The sequence below is a fragment of the Anabrus simplex genome, chromosome 1 (genome assembly GCF_040414725.1).
Source record: "Anabrus simplex isolate iqAnaSimp1 chromosome 1, ASM4041472v1, whole genome shotgun sequence".
NCBI classification, from domain to species: domain Eukaryota; kingdom Metazoa; phylum Arthropoda; class Insecta; order Orthoptera; family Tettigoniidae; genus Anabrus; species Anabrus simplex.
In genome coordinates, this window is record NC_090265.1 from 706429529 (window position 1) to 706447684 (window position 18156).

The following is an 18156-nucleotide window of genomic DNA, read 5'->3' on the forward strand; positions in this document are numbered from 1 at the left end:
CCTTCTGACTCCAACGTGGCAGCTTCGATCCTGGTTCAGTGCGGAGGTATTTGAAGGTGTTCAAATACGTCAGCCTCGTGTCGATAGGTTTGTTGACACTTGAAAGAACTCCTGTGGGACTCAATTCCGGAACCTCGGCATCTCTGAAAAACGTAAAAGTTAATGGGACATAAAGCCAGTAACATTATTATTATTATTATTATTATTATTATTATTATTATTATTATTATTATTATTATTATTATTATAAAGGGTATTTCCTTATAAATATGATTATGGAGGGAATCATTTATTTTGATCGGGATTACGTGATTTATACAAAAATATTTTTTTTAAGTGTAAGGTTGGTATTTTACTGCGAACCATAATATGAAAAGATTTACAGAGTGCTACCTTTCAGAATTTATTACATACCGTCCCGGACTTATTTCTATAGAGCTTTTCATGCTCCACTAAGAACAAAATATAGCTTCCACCGAAGTCGCAGTCTCATTTTTGTCTGTGACAGTGTAGAAAATGGTTGTTGAGCACAAATTGTGCATCTGGAATGCCACCTGACGGTCATGATCGTTAAGTGGTTGAAGTCTATATGGTCTGACACCGTGGTATATCGCTTCGAGTCCCGTTGGTCGAAAAAAATCCACTGGCAAGCAACTCAATGTTGAAAACATCCTGAGGATATGAGCTACGAATTTTAGGTAAGTATAATGAAGTATGAGAATATTTTCTTTATTTATTCCTAAAACTTGCAATCCATTTCTTAATCATCGTTATCCGGTCGATTAGTTTATGTTTGCCTTTTTCTACCACTACGTGCGCTAATGTGAGTCAATGCAGAGTTTTACTTAAACCCTTGTAACTACATTCGGTGTGGACATTTTTTTAAAAAAATCAGAAAAATGCCTGAGGGTATTGAACCAAGGAATACATTAGAGAAAGAATTATGTAAATAATTTGGCTAGGATTTGATAAAAAAGAAAACGCATAAAGAAACAAGCGCGATTTTAGGCTGTTTTGCTGGAAATGCGTTCAGGTCGGAAGTGATTTTGGAATGCTTTTAAAAGTTTGATAGAGCTATCCAAGAATCACAATTTGAAATCTTTCTTTAGCCCTTCAATGTTCGGCACAATTGAGGAAATTGCTTAATTTTACGTTTTTCTTAGTATGGGGACCCCTACTTTGTCTGCTAAGAAATGTTTTCAGCATTAAAAATTCACCATCAGAATGTTGGCCGACAGGTGGTGGTATACAATTACTAGATTGCGTGCCAAATGCCTGGATTAAATTCCAAAACCTCTCCGCAGTGAGGGCATATGACGCTGCTGATGGTGATTCGTCCGTCGGATGGGGACCTAAATCTTTGAGCAGGCCCCTTGGTGTTATACGTATATAACTGCACGAGAGAAAAGGCTTGTGCTGAGTCGTCAGCCACACTAGAAAGCCATCCCTCATAATTCGAGTTTCTTTTCGGAAACTATAAAACAAGTTTGAACACCACCACACTCAAGAAGCTACAAATCACAATGCTTCCGGGCACTAGAAAGCAGACTCTGCTGCAGGGTTATAGGGACTTCCACATCGCTGACAACGGGTTCTACACAATGCAGTTTCTGATAAGATAAAATATACTATTGATTTAAACAAAGGTCATGAATTCTTTAGTACCAATGACAGCATCCGTTACAACCCGAACTTATTACTCTACTCAGTGCTGTAGTCGGGGAAGTACCTGAATTTCTGCGTCGAAAGCAGTGCTAGATAATAAAGGCGAATACAATAAAAATAATATTTGTCTTTCAGGTGGACAAAACGTTTGATAAAATGATTTCCTAACAACTCAAAATGTCAAATTTCAAGATTACATTGTATGAATGGGTAGAAGTTGCCAGTTTTGTCGCTAGTCGCCAGTTTAAATTTAGTCATTTTCAACAATCACAATTTGCCAAGTTGGCAACACTGCTACTATTACTCCACGGTTTTAATAGTATTGCGATGCCGTCTTGGGTCAGCAATTGCTTATCGACCGCACTCCCGTCGTGCCTGCTCGAGATGTTATCATTGCAATGTTCTCAGCCGGTTGAGCTCCATTCAAGAGTGCATTACCAGTTGAATAACTAGCGAGCACTCAAGCGTGTCCGTGCGCTCACAGAAACAGTCTTTATCAGATGGCGGTTCGGGAAGTGCTTCTGTATGAGGAAGTCTTTAGATTCCGACTCTTCCCATTTCACCTGACACCCTGTAATTTCTAACAGAACTGTTCAAAGAACAAGAAGACTTTAGAGCCATCGAGGAATGGGGGTAGTGGGGTAAAAGACCAAGAAAAGTGGGGAAATTAAGATACACACCAGACCTCATACCCAGCACCAAACAGTGGTTTAATCGTGTGGAGTCTCATCATCACCAAGTTGTGAGAGACTTATCGACTTGATGTAGCGAATTGACATTTGTGTAAACTGGAAAACTAAAGCTTTTGAGTAAATCCCAGAATTGCTTACGAGTTTCACACCTGACTGAGTTTATAGCCGACAGAGCGCTGGCCTTCTAAATTCAGGTTGGCGCGTTCGAGCCCAGGCAGTCTGGTGGTAACCTATTTGGAGGTACTCAAATACGCGAGCCTTGTGTCTGTAGATTTACTGGCACGTAAAAGAAATCCTGCGGGAATACCTTCCGGCATCGTAAAAGTAGTTGCTGAGATATAGTAACTATAGTGGGGCCCACGAGAGTTGAAGTCTGACATTTGAGTGGCAAAAGCAGTACCGGTAAATACGAAGTACGCTGTGTTGTCATAGTTACCGTCATCTGCGGCATATCACCCTTTCATACAGGATGAATATTTAATCAACTGTGGTGCCCTATTGCAATTCAATGAACTTGGACCTTTTCCTAAGCTCGTGCTAATGATTCTGGCATTTAAGACAGAACACGCAATTGCCGATAAATATGATTTTTCATATTCACTAACCTGACAATAACCTCAACAAAGGCACATGTTAAATAGAGAATAGAACTGTACAACTAGCCACTGATTAACTTAGAAGAACATAAATTAACAACGAAAATAATATTCAAGAAACAAGGACTTAAATTATTACATAAAGCAGCAACAACTAACACAGCTAATACAATACTGTTCCGAATAATATCACAAAAGCGACTGAGAGCACGCCAACCCACGTGGCGATAGGTTCCTTAAATGTGACATTGCTGTTATCGTTGCCATAGCGACAGACCATTCTCAAGCAGCGTTAGTCAACTTTTTCTCGTCGGTGGCGCTAAACGTCAGACTCTCGTGGGCCCAACTACAGTATATTTCTCTAGCTGTTTTCAGTTGGTTTATCCCAAGTCCTGTAATGCAGTCTGTATTTTAAAAATGAACTGCTCGTTGTTGATTTATTCATTTTCAGTTTAGAAAATTATATTTATGTATATATATGCTCCAGTTTCATCATACGTAAACATTTGATTTGTGATGATTTTTTCTTTTTTTCTTTTCTTGAATCCTTCAAATCAGTACGCTAACCATTACAGTACTATCAACTGAGCGTATATTCGGTTTCTTTATTATTATTATTATTATTATTATTATTATTATTATTATTATTATTATTATTATTATTATTATTATTATTATTATTATTATTATTATTATTTTACATTTGCCTTTACGTCGCACCGTCACAGAAGGTTTTATGGAGACGGTGGGATAGGAAAGGGGTAGGAGTTGGAAGGAAGCGACCGTGGCCTTAATTAAGGTACAGCCCCAACATTTGCATCGTGTGAAAATTGGAAACTTCAGAAAACCATCTTCAGGCTGCCCACAGTGGAGATGATTATTATTCAGTTGGGTGTGAGAAACCCGATGCTGAAGGACGAACGGTCCTGAGATCCTAGGCCAAGTAAAAATGGTGATGTAAGGGAAGACACAATCGCACACATCTGCTGAAGATAACGGACATGATTCGAAACAGGAGGATTAAATGCTGTCGGCAATTAACACGAAGGAACCCGGAGATATAGTTAATGCATCGTTTCCTACTTACTGAACAAGAAAGCGAAGGTGGTTGGATTCACCAACGTGGAGAAGTATTTGCAAGATGTGGGTATCACAAATTAATACTTCAAGGAATATAATCCCCTCAGCAAGAAAGACTTGTAGTACATCAAGCTTTTCAGGAAAAGTCCAAGCTAGTAAACAAGTCAACTCGTGTCGTCATCCCGAGGTGTCCGGCTCCATGGCTAAATGGTTAGCGTGCTGGCGTTTGGTCATAGGGTTCGATTCCCGGCAGGGTCGGACATTTTAACCTTAATTGGTTAATTTCGCTGGCACGGTGTATGTGTCGTCTTCACGACGCGCAGGTCGCCTACGGGAGTCAAATCAAAAGACTTGCACCTTGCGAGCCGAACATGTCCTCGGGCACTCCCGGCACTAAAAGCCATACGCCATTTCATTTCATTCCGAGGTGGCGCAGCTGTTTTCAGGCACATCCTGAATGGAGGTGAGCTGCATGTACCATTTCAACCACATATCAGCCCTCCTGTCATTCTTAAATATCTGGCAGTACCGGGAATCGAACCCGGGCCTTCGAGGACGGCAGCTAATAGTACTAACCGTTACGCTAAGGAGACGGACAAGTCCGAGCAGAAAACAGGCAAGACTTGCACTGAAGAAAGAAAAGATGCCCACCGAAAACGCATGGGTAAGCATTTAGCTCAAGGAAGGAAACAGTTGAAATAACGAGGTCCACAACTGGCCGAAGCGAGTTTTGGGGTGGAAGTGTTGTAAGCGATTTTACTTAGTGCTGCCAACCGGGTCCGATTAGCAGAGTGTATTGAAAGCTTGCAAGAAACCTGTGAAGATTGATTGTTGTTGTTGTTTGTTTACCCCTTAGTTCCGTTTCTTGATACTGCATCGGAGATGAGTTAAGATGATTTTATATGGCATGGTTTACTGCCCGATGCCCTTCATGACGCCATTGTCAGTTGAGTTCATGAAAATGAAGTGAATGGTGGTGAATGGAACTTGGTGAGGCGGTGGAAGGAATAAGAACTGACCCGGCATTCGCCTGGAAGTGAAACTGGGAAACCATTGTCAGGACAGCCGACGGTGGGGTTCGAACCCACGTGTCTCCCGAATGCAGAGCTTGGCTCCATAATCGTACCTGCCACTCCGGTCGGTAAAGATGGCTGCACTGAGGACCTAGTGTTTTATTCGTAAGTCGGAAGTAACAGACAAGAAGTGCTGGGCACAAGCAGCTGCAAACAATGGTCTGTGAGGGTAAATGCTAAGTTAGGAATGAACTTGATAAATTAAACTGTGTATGAACCAGCATCGGTGGTGGGGTCCTGTGAGTCGAATGGAGGATTATGAACACGGCCATGGGGCATAATAGAAGGATCGATAGACCGAGACGACTATGGATTAGACTCGGTTTGTAATGTGTTAGAGGCAAGAGGTGTGGGAGTAAATGAGGTCATAATGGGTTGTGGAAGCACTTAGTTCATTCATAAGGGCTTTCGGATTAAATAATAATAATAGTAAATTGGGAAATGCGGGCTTGAAGATATCCGGAAGAGAGAAAGAAACACGCTGAGAGAAATTCTAGGCCCATATGTAAAAAAAAAAAAGGTGGGGTATGAGGCGCAATTGATCAGGAAGAGAAGGGTACAGTTCTATGGATACTGATTGAGGATGGACAGTAATAGACTACCGAAGAGGGTCATTGAATTCTTCACGAAGAGGAAGAAAGAGCTAAAACGGTTTCAAGAAGTGAGGTTGGACTTTACTACGATGGGAGTTACATAAGATGATATAATGGACATAAATCTATTTAGAAAACTCGTTAAAAATGTTCTGCGTTTTCCAGGAGACTACGGAGACACTAGTGAGAGGAAGGACATCCTATACAGAAGATCAAAAGAAGGAAGTAGGAGAAAGAGTGAAAAGATACTGTGGCAGAGAATGCCAAACGTACTTACTGCAAAGATAGTCAAACGTGGTCCACAGATGGCCGAAACGAAAGCAGATAAATAAATAAATAAATAAATAAATAAATAAATAAATAAATAAATAAATAAATAACCTAACGGGATTTGCATTGCTCTCTATATCACGAAACATTGGAGTGCGGACATTTTGCTTTAAAATGGATTCTGGAACGTACTAGTGAATCTGTAAGTACGGGTCTCCGGCACTTGATCGATCGTATATTGCAGTTGAATGCTGCTCGGGGTACCTGGAAAACAACGAACATTCTGAAAGCCTACTACAGTAGAACGTCCACAAGATTTCTGAAAACTTAACTTTCACTTCGATTTATTCATCCCAGAACATTGAAGACAGCAGACGAGGCCCTTATCAACTACAAGAGGGGCCTATCTTCATGTTCAGTATGAGTTTAGCTGCGTGTTGAACTCCGTGAACTCTGAAGTAAACAGTACCTAGAAACTCCTCGCACTTGCATGTAACACGCATTATTTTTGTGGCCCAGCAAACTCCGTTAAACAATTCTACTGAAACAGTGTAAATGGATTTCCTCTGTACAGTACATTAGCCCTGTCCCATTGGCGGTTGCTTTTACGGCATGTTGGCGGCAGAGATGTCTCCATTCAGCGCACATATTTACAAGCACTGCATTGAGAGATAGTTCCATGTCATGCATAATAGAAATTAACCTTACAAGTTTCTTCAGTGGACGTGACTTCGTAGATATTATTCTCTAAAAGAACGCATTTGATATTGTCATTTAAGTGGTCGCTTTTCTTGCTATTGAATATGTGAATAAATATGTTCTGTTTATATTTGTATTCGTTTTAGAAGCGCTTATATACCCATCTGTGAATGTTCGTACGGCTTTATTTGGTATTCACTCGTAAAGCACAATCGCCGTGTGTGGAGTGCTGACTTGGTCAGCTCTTGCTTCTTGTTAGGTCTAGAGTTGCCTTCATGTCCATTTCCTTTCATTATTTTTCCGTCGAGTGTCGAGAAATAGGAACTTTCTTCCGCCCCGCCCCCCCTGTAGGTGAGTCCTGGCATTGCTTCCACTTATTTGCGCCAGGCTGCCAACTTTCATCTATCCATCCCGACCTTCCTTAGTCAACTCTTATTTTTTCCCAAATCCGACGGTATTAGTTAATGAGGCATAGGGAGTCTTTCAACTTCACGCCCTTCCAGGCTTTTGACTTTCTTTGGCTGATACGTCCATTTTTCGAAGTGTCGGGGTCCCTTCCTTTTTCTCTCGCTCTCTGAGGATGGTTGCCTAGATGTACATCCTTTTTAAACAATAATCAACACCACCTTCTTCCGCCCTTAAGAAGTCCGACTGCCTCAACCGTGTTTCTTTCCTCCCGCGATCTTGGCATCACAAAGCTGATATTCTACCACTGATCCTCTGATTGTGATAATGTGTAATTCACCATCTGAAAAATCAACGAGTAATATCGCTTTCTGTTGTTCATTCAGTACTACAGGTTTACAGCAGTTGATATGCAGCGTGGATCACTGCTGTACTTGAACACTTTTATTCCGGTACGATATTCTGTCAAACTATGTAGTGTTTCCCATAGAGCATCCATGGCTCAGGCTGCAGCGCGCCGGCCTCTCACCGCTGGGTTCCGTGGATTAAATCCCGGTCACTCCATGTGAGATTTGTGCTGGGCAAAGCGGAGGCGGGACAAGTTTTTCTTTGGGTACTCCGATTTTCACTGTCATCTTTCATTCCAGCTACATTCTCCAATATCATATCATCTGTTTGTCATTAAACATTGCCCCAGAGGAATGCGACAGGCTTCGGCAACCGACACAATTCCTATCTCCTCGTTAGACCGGGGCTTCATTCTTTCCATCTTGACCCGGTCGAATGACTGGAAACAGGCTGTGGATTTTCATTTTTATGTAGTGTTTCCGTCTGTTTATCTGCCTGTTTCTCTGGGAATATGACAGTAGGCTACATTGAAATCTCGATATAACGATGCCGCGCGGACAGAAAAAATAGCCTTGGCTTTGTTGTAGAGGGAGTTATCGTTATAAAGAGAGATTTAGAATAACGGGTTCTCATACAAGTTGGTCTATACAGTTAGGCTACGTCTGAAATTTGAATTATATTAACTACCTGCCAGTAATATCAGGTTTGCGACAACACACACACACACACACACACACACACACACACACACACACACACACACACACACACACACACACACACACACACACACACACACACACAGAGTAATGGCAGTACCTTACCTACCCGTTTGGCAGAGTAAATTCGTGCTGACCACGTCATTTTAATTTCTCATGCATAATTATTTTCACACTTTGCAGCTTTCCACTCTTGTTGAAGAACTCTGAAAAGACAGCCTGTTTCGCATTACCTTCATAGACATAGATCGGATAATATAGATTAAAGTGGGGAGCCTAGCACAAGTGGAAGCAATGCTAAGCGGTTTTTGTACCTCTGGCGATACTTTAATTATCGTAGTACCGAGAAGAATGCACGTCGCCGGATTCTGAAAAGGCAATCGTAATGGAGAGAGTATGGTTAAATCGAGAGGAATTTTACATTGAATTATTAGAATTAATGTACGGGCCGAAATAATTTATGCTTAGAGTGTGAATTACCGTTGTATCGGTAATCCTTGTATGGCGATTTCACTGTAATGCGAATTACAGACTTTTCAACGAACAGACACGTGCACCTCTGCTCACAGTTCTTTAGAATGATGGTATATAATACCGGCTACCGAAGTCTCTCAGAATCGGTAAACAGGTGACATGGTCCTCTTTTCAGCTGGGCCCCTCAATTGTCAAGGCAGGAAGAATAACCCGACTGTTGTTTATTACGTATTCAAATTAAGTTCGCTGCGTCGTATTGTTAATGGAGCCGGTCGTATGTCTTCGTACTCCTGTATTATCAGGTTTATGTTTAGCTCGACCAGGCTTGATTGACGCATTGAGGCATTATTCCCAGTCCCACGAGTTAAAATCTATTAATACCATCAGATGAGTAAATGTAATTATGCGAAAGGTCCATAAATTCAGCTTCGCTTAGCAAGTCTTTCTAAGCAATGACGTCATTAGCCAACTATTCGCTCTGAATTCCTGCGATCCTGCTCTCATTGCTCCTAGTAATATCTGGATGAAGATAGGTACCAGTTTACCTTGTTTAGGCTCACCTACCCTACAGAGCGTCCAATTAAAACAGCATAAAACTCGCAGTGGATTTAGCACACCCGAACACGAGGTTTGTTGATATTGTAAAATTCGCCCTCCTCTCAAAGCCAGGACTGTTATTTTGAAAATATTATTTGGAACGTAGTGTTTTCCCGGAACAGGAACAATCGAAACTGTTCCACAAAAAGATCAACTTAGTCCATCTCCGTAGATCACATTTTTACTCACTCGTGCAGGTCTCGTATGGACATTATTCACGCACTGAGTTGTTGACGATGGGGATGGATGGATTGGTTCCTGGCCGTAGAGCTCACAGACATCGACACATTACTTGGCGGTACTTCTTTAATTTTAAGGTTAACTGTACCGTTACGTGTCATTGTGAACAAGAGCCGAGAACATGTGAGTAGCCCGGGGCCCTATTGTTAGATGAGCTCTCTATCGGGCATCGCTTGTGACATAGTCATACTTGTAACATTTGTTGTTCAGAGAAGTCATTGATCCGTGACGAGTGCTTATTCGCTACACGAGGCAGTGTGACAGGTTTGTTGACGGTGTTTTATTATTTTATGATTTAGTACAACCACCATTCATCCTCTATTAACACTAAGCTGAGGAAGACTTTATTTTGTTAGACTGTCACACTATGACGTAATTGCCTTCTTCCCATACTCAGAAGAGTGCGGAAAATAGCATTTTACCGTACTGTAATAACTTCCCGCACTGTTTTATTAGAAACCGCCTCTGACTGGTTGAACTCCGCTTCAGAGTAATGTATACGCGGATAGTCAGAGACTAGAAACACCAAACTTAACCTTGTTGAATTCTTCCTCCGCCTGATTGCAGCACCCCGGTTCCATGGCGTCTCTGCATTCCCAGCTGAAGTAATTGTCACCATCACAATAACGACTAATGTAGAGGTCAATCCATTTCCGACAGATAAATATCGCATATAACACAGTCTATCATAATGTTCGTATTATCTTCATTAACCCTGGAACCATACACCGGGGCGCTGGGTGCCCAAGGGAAATATTAATTCTCAGTAATTTGGTGTTCGCAACCCTTATAGTCTCCTACCTCCGTGACTTTTCTTTGACCTTCGTATTCTCTCAGCTCCTGTATTAATTCTAACTAGTGATGACTGCTTGTTTATTAAAACATATAATGAAACTTTATTCCTTCGTAGCCAATTTGGTGTTTCATACGTTTTTAACATGTACCGATATAAGTCATAGTCGAGACCGCTAACATTTCAGCCAGACTTCGCACACACGAATTACAAAGAAACTGGAGAATTTGACCCTCAATGAGCTGAAATACACATTACGTCTGTTGGCTTGAAGGAGGTGTGTGGTTCCTCCCTTCATTCCCCTCTCCCTTCATTGTCGAACCAGTGGGACGTGTGGGCAGGCGGGGAAGCAAGTGCCTTCCTCTCCGCGTGTGTTTCGTTCATGCTAGATATCCTCGTACTTCGTTCTCTCCACCTCCCCTCACTCTCCAGATGTGTGCATGTGTTAACGCGTTTAGTGGATGTGACCAATGAGAGAGAGTGTGTAAGCAGGTACTGGGTGGTTCTGAGGGCTGTACTGATTTCTTTCTTGCCTGAAATGAATATTTCTGGCCACGAGATACTAAAGAATTCGAGTGTACACACCTCTTATATCATTCATAGCAAATACGAACAAGAAAACGTCAATTCATGGATCAAACATGGACGATTTGCGTCGTGACGAATCCGTATTATTTATAATTAAATTAAATTTTAAATCTGTAAATTCACCACAGTAAGAGAGAAAATATTGTACACAACAGTCACTAAAGTGATAAGTTTACGTCACTCGTTCCGAAATTCCTCCCTCGCCAGCTTGGACGTAAAACATCTCACCCGTAACACAGAACATCACTTTCCGTGGCAGTTGCGTGAATAACTGTTTACAATTTGCTTTACGTCGCACCGACACAGAAGTGTCTTATAGCGACGATGGGATAGGAAAGACCTAGGAGCGGGAAGCAATCAACTAAGGCCTTAATTAAGGCACAGCTCCAGCATTTGCCTGGTGTAAAAAGGGGAAGCCACGGAAAACCATCTTCAGGGCTGCCGACAGTGAGGTTCGAACCTACTATCTCCTGAATGTAAGCTCGCCGCTGCGCGTCCTTAACCGCACGGCCAGCTCGCGCGGTTTTAGATATTTTCATTGTGCCTATTCGGACCTTTTTAATGCCTGCTTAGACTGTCTAAAACGGATATTTTAATGCTTAAATATCTTCCGAAAAAATCCGAACTCCCATGGCGTAACAGCCCCGAAGAGACATGACCTACTATACTAAACGACCGCTGCTCTGCCTGAAGGCCCCCAGATTACGAGGTGTCGTGTGGTGTACACGACGAATCCTCTCGGCCATTATTCCTGGCTTTCTAGATCGGGGCCACTACCTCACCGTCAGACACCTCCTCAATTTTAATCACGTAGGCTGATTGTATCTCGACTCAGCCCTCGGATACAAACAAAAATCCTTGACCTGGCTAGAAATCGAACCCGGACCGTTCCGGTTAGAGGGATTATGTGTTAGGAACAATCACATGATTATGAGTGTCTTTCACTGAAAGGTATGACGCGATGTTATATAGCAACCGTGCAGTTGTGGCAGTCCCATGGCCTGTGCAGCTCTCAACGTACTGTTGCTAGGTTACATCTTCTTCTTAAGACGTCGTCTCCAAACGGAGGTAGACGATTCGCACGGCCAGCTCCGATCTTGACGTTGCAGCCATGCCATGTGGATTTATTGGAATATCTCTCAGGATCTTTAATGCAGTGGTTTCCCGTTGCCTTCTGCATCCTAATGCCGTTGACCAAACTGGTTCCTCCGCCTTTGGGAACAATTTCTTGTCCCCAGGACAATAGTGTCCTTACCCATACCCGCTCATCCACTCTCAAAGAGACTGTTAGCACTTGGTATAGGGGATCTCGTTATACCGGGAGATAATCTGTCCATTCGTTAGCCGTCTGCATATAAAATATATCTTTTTTATATGCAGTCGGTTCCGCTTCTCTACCGCGGGAAGGTGAATGTCAGGATTTCACCGTCATTGAAACAACGACCAAATGGGATTACCTTGTTTCTCTGGTTCTTTAGAGAGGTAGGTTACATCGCGTCACTCATAATTCTTACATAACACCGCTCTGTTAAACAAATTTTTGGATGATCCCCGGCTGTAAGGTTTATAAGATATAATATTACAGATATCATGTATTTGTTTTTAATACAGAAATAATCAACTTCCCCTCTGTATTCTGGCGCAAGAGAGAGGAAACATTCACACTTACTGGACGTAAACCTCGCTGATGTATTTGTTTGTCTGTTTCAGTTTGAAGGCTGGAGGTAAACTGCCACCTCCGCCTGCGGGCAGCGCCACGGTGACAGTCCGCACAACTCCTCCCAGCCGAGTAACGATGCCCGGTCCACCGATGACGCAGATGAACGGCTCCGGAGATGCCGTAAGGTGAGCTACCTCAGTATAACAGAAAACTAGCTGTTGTACCAGTGACTTAGCATGTGCATGATGACACGTTGTTCTCCATATTCCGAGACACACAAGAGGGGATGCCTCCCCTATCAGCGGCTTGTCGCGACGTACTCTTTCCTTGTTCTCTGTGGCCCTTTATATTATTGCTGATCTTGATTTTATCTCTTCCTTACGGTATAACAAAAAGCCAAATACCGGGTTAATATTTAAAAAAGTAGTCCTATTGGCAGGTGTACACAGCCTTCTAAACGTTGCCGCAACGATCTTCATAGCAGCTCTCTTTACAGGACGGTCTCTCAAACGCCCGAATTTCACGCGTGCAAAGCGAGGCGCAGAGATTCTCTCCACTATGCATCGGTCCGACTCGGCTCGGTTCGGACCAGCGTTTTGTCTCGGGGCGACTCGGCTAAGCTCGGCTCGGATGGCGCAGCACTGCGGAGCAAGTGACGAAGGGGGAGACAAGTGGAGCGAGCGAGACAGCGCTGTTGCTCTAAACCAGGAGTGGGGGTCTCCACTCTGGTCAACCTAGCCCAGTCGTCTTGCACCTTGCGCCGCGCAATGCACCGATGCATGCACCCTGAGAGGCCCTGCTGTACAGTCTATAGAGTTAGTTATCAACCCTTGAACATAAACTTTCACACGACTATCTTTGATATTTCCCTCATTTTCTTTGCATCACACGTAGAAGAAAAATTTGCCGTGAGCTATTTTCGTGTAAAATCCTTGACCTGTACCTCGTAGGGTTGAATTCGTAATGATAAGCAGGTAACTGTACGTCAGTATTCCCATTTCATCCTCAGTGGCATCTTTTTTTTCTTCTAATATTTTGTCTTTTGGTCTTAACGACCATTTAGCCAGCTACAATTTTGTAGTTTTCTAATTATTATTTAACTTGATGAATTGGACTAATTATTAATTATGCATTGACTTAATGAATTGAACTTATACATTTAAGACACAAACACCCAGCCCCGAGCCGCAGAAATTAACCAGACGAAGTAAAAATCCCCGACCCAGCTGGGAATCGAACCCGGGACCGCAGTGACCAAAGGCCAGCGAGCTAACCATTTAGCCATGGAGCCGGACTCGGTGGCATCTGTTTCATATGACCGAAGTTATAGTTTATCAAGTTCTTTTTATTAGTGCTGGTTTTTGCTATACGCTCATAAGATGAGCTGAAATGTGCGTTGTGATCCGCCACTGTTATCAACCTGTTGTGTTAGTAGCCACAACCCATGGTCCCACCAGGCGTTCTCAAACTGGTCTCTGCCATCACAGTAAACATCTCGCTCCATTTTTTCCCCGGCAATTTAACTGTTCGAATAACCTGCTTCTCGCGGTCCCTGGAAGTAATTTATTTTTTTTGCTATTTTGTTTTACGTCGCACCGACACAGATATGTCTTATGGCGACGATGGGGGAGGAAAGGCCTAGGAAGTGGAAGGAAGCGGCCGTGGCCTTAATTAAGGTACAGCCCCGGCATTTGCCTGGTGTGAAAATGGGAAACCACGGAAAACCATCTTCAGGGCTGCCGACAGTGGGGCTCGAACCCACTATCTCCCGAGTACTGGAGGAAGTAATTTAACTATGCAATGATTATTTCATATGATTCCCAATTTGGGGTGTAGGTTGGTCGCCGCTGGACCCTTAGCCGAGTGTAGGATTGTTTCCACGTACTTGTACCAGGGTCTTCACTTCACTTCACTTAACTTTTTCCTATCCGACCTTACTTGGTTAATTCTGGTTCTCTTCCGACCACTACGGTATTAAATTTGCGAGGCGTAGGGAGTCTTTCATCTTGTGCCCTTCGTGCTGTTCCCTTTCTTTCGTTGATACCTTCATGTTTCAAACGATTGGACCTCTAACTTTTTTCGCTTCTCATTACTGTAAATAGAGGATGGTTGCTCAATTGTACTTGCTCTTAAAATAATAACCACCATCACCACTGATTCTGTCTCCATGGCATGTTTGATACTTTTAGAATGACGCGTGATCAGATCAGTACTTTTAAAGTTATGAATTTTGAAAGTGAGCGCTCCGTCGGAAATGGAAAAAATACCGGCATTTTTTTGTTCAACCTGCGTTAACATTTTTAACTAGATACGATAAAAATTTATACTCCACATAATTAAATGTAGAATAAAATAAGCTCCATTTCGGTGTAGCTTGTTCTATGTGGGACAAAGGATAAACGTTTTATTAACTCGGGAGTGTCCACATTTTTCCACGGCAGTAATTCGCACTATTTCATTAACTCCCTCGTAGATCCGTGTTCTGTTGCTGCCCTTCTGCAACAAAATTATAGTGGCAGTTTGAAGAGAAAATGGGCTGAAGTAGCCGTTGTTCGGATCTTTGAACAGTTCTACTGGTGGATGTCAGTAGAAGCTCGGAAGTGCTTGTGACATGCTTCAGCTGAGCAGAAATAGTGAAAGCAGCGGTCGCACTATTTCGCGCTTTAAAGATAAAAAAAAAGAGTAGCTTAATTAACATACAAATTGCTGGTCCTAGCGTAGCCGCTTGCATTTTATGTCATGCTATGCTTTACTCTGCTAAATAATGCCGAGTACTTTATTTTAATGCCACGGGATATTCTCACAGTTTATGTGAGCGAACTCCTGATGGGATTGCTATGTAGGTTCTATAATGTTTTCTGCGAAGTCCTGACCGTAAACTCGTTCACCATAACTACATAGTTTGTCCATGACGAATAATTATAAGAACAAGTGTTAGGACTCCTCGAGTTCAAGCGCGCCCCGCCAGTCACCGCTTGAGTGGACAAGCTCCACAGTACCGATCAGCTGGCCTTAGGAAACATATTACTCCGTAACTGGTAAGTGTGTGCACTGCCGTTTAACAAGAAATGAGGGATTACAATTAAAATATCACGACAGGAGACAATGGACAAAATCATACATGGAAATAATCGTTACGGCCTTCTTCACATGTTGAGGAAAGCACAGGTTACTGAAGTTTACACATACAGATAAATAGCACATAACTCCCAGCATATTAAAACAAACACCCATGAACTATTACTCTATTTACCAACTCAATTTGTCGGTTACTGGACTTTCGAAACGTTGCGTGAAGATTCATGGCAAATAAGGGAATAATGTGAGGCACTGCTCCTGGACGTAATTTCCTTCTCACACGAGAGATATCCACTTATTCACCATTCACTATACAATTATCTGATATTACTATCAAAGCATCGGAGAAATGAACATGACATATTCCGCGTTGGCTCAGTGTCCTTCGGTGGAATAGCTCTGGTCTATTTTTCAAATTGACTTCTATCCTTCGGCGGTGGTGATAAAATCGCATGTACGGCATGCTGAACAATTAAATTCATTAAGCCACATAAGATACATAGTCAGCCTGTTGCCATTTCTTGATGGGTGCAGTATTTTTGTGTCCGTCTCTTGACACCGACCAGAGCAAAGTGTAGCTTCCACCGAAGTTCCAGTCACATCCATGGTTGTGACAATATGGAAGCTGCTGGGGTATGATTGGTGCTGATTAATGACAATCAGAGCACGACCAGTGTGTCTGAGTGTTATGAAAGGTGTTGCTCATAGGGTCAGTCGTGCTGCAGTAGCACCTTCTGGTCCAGTGAGGAAAGCAATGGCAAACTACCTCACTGCTCATCTTGCCTAGTAGGCCTCATTTGGGCTCTGCCATTGGTTTTTGCAGTTTCCCTATACTGCATAGCCTTTGGTGGTGCTATTTGAGGATCCAACCAGCCTCTGGGCTGATGACCTAACAGACAGACAAGGTACATGCTTGAAGTAGCCTACACAACACACAATTAACTGAGTTTAGGAGCTGAAAGCAAATAAAATTCAACTCATTCACTGAAATATCTCGCACAGTAACGTCTCCCGCACTTTTCTATACCCGGCTTGCGGGAACTACTACTGCAGCACGTGTTGGATATAATCGCTTGCAGTGCTTGCAGTGGCGGGACCACAAACTACCATGCTATAATGGCTGAGTCCTCATATTTGGTCTTATATTCGTCATGGTTTATATATAGTGATTCTTTCTACGTGGATCTGTGGTAGTGTGTCGGCCTCTAGACCCGAGATCGCGACTTCGAACCAGCATAGGTGGTTGGATTTTTTAAGGGTGGGAGTATTGATACTCCTTGGTGTTAAGTGTCGCCGTCTTTAGTGACACATTTAGTGTTTACTCGGAAAGAAAATAGAAAAGTAAGCCATTGATCGTCCAGCAGTGATCCTATTTACTCCCCCATCTGGTAGAGTAAAACAGAATGTTGAGATTGACGCGCAGGCAGTGTGAATGACGTAACATTAAACTGTCTGCACGTGGTAACTGTGACCATGTTATTATTATTATTATTATTATTATTATTATTATTATTATTATTATTATTATCTGAGTCTGCAGAAGATCTGGATAAATTCCTGAATGGTATGGACACGGTATTGGAAAAGGAGTACACCATGGAAATAAATAAAGTCCAAAACAAAATAAATGAAATGTAGTCAAACGAAGTCAGGTGATGCAGGAAATATTAGATAGGGAAAGGAAGTAGTTGAATATTGATACTTGGGTAGTAAAATAACTAACGATGGCAGAAGTAAGGAGGATATCAAATGCAGACTAGCACAAGCAAGGAAGGCCTTTCTTAAGGAAATAAATTTCCACACTTCGGACATTGATATAGGAAATAAATTTTTGAAGACTTTGTATGGAGCGTGGTATTGTATGGAAGTGAAATATGGACGATAACTAGCTCAGAAAGGAAGGAAATAGAAGCTTTTTGATGTTACAGGAGAATGCTGAAGGTTGAATGGGTGGATCGAATCACGAATTGGTGAGAGGAGAAAGATTTAACAAAATAATAATAATAATAATAATAATAATAATAATAATGTTATTTATTTTACGTCCCACTAACTACTTTTACGGTCTTCGGAGACGCCGAGGTGCCGGAATTTAGTCCCGCAAGAGATCTTTTACGTGCCAGTAAATCTACCGACACGAGGCTGTCGTATTTGAACACCTTCAAATACCACCGGACTGAGCCAAGATCGAACCTGCCAAGTTGGGGTTAGAAGGCCAGCGCCTTAACCAGCGCCTCAGCCCGGCAATTAACAAAATTTAACCAGAAGAAGGGATTAAATGATAGAACGCATCTTAAGACACCCAGAACTTGTTCAGTTGGTTTTTGAGGGAAGTGTATGTGGTAAAAGCGGTAGGGGTAGACCAAGGCATGAATATGAGAAACAGATTAGAGCAGATGTACAGTAGAATGTACCAGTTACGTGGTAATGACAATTTTAGCACAGGATAGGGTGGTACAGAGAGCTGTATCAAACCAGTTCTTTTTCACGTAAAATTTTCCTGTTACTAGTAGCTACACTAAGACGAACATAAAATGTCTGAACTTTAGTTGTGTACGTTTGACAGAGTACACCTGCGAGAAAATC

At 42.3% G+C, this 18156-nt stretch overlaps 1 protein-coding gene across 1 annotated transcript in view; it reads left to right on the forward strand.

The window, feature by feature from the left end:
- The window catches only part of LOC137502992 (WD repeat-containing protein 47-like), a 209562-nt gene extending 196881 nt beyond the window's left edge, over nucleotides 1-12681 (forward strand). The window contains exon 4 of the mRNA XM_068230320.1: nucleotides 12543-12681. Coding sequence (XP_068086421.1) covers nucleotides 12543-12681 — 139 coding nt within the window. The remainder of the gene's footprint in view (nucleotides 1-12542) is intronic.
- Nucleotides 12682-18156: the final 5475 nt, after the last annotated feature.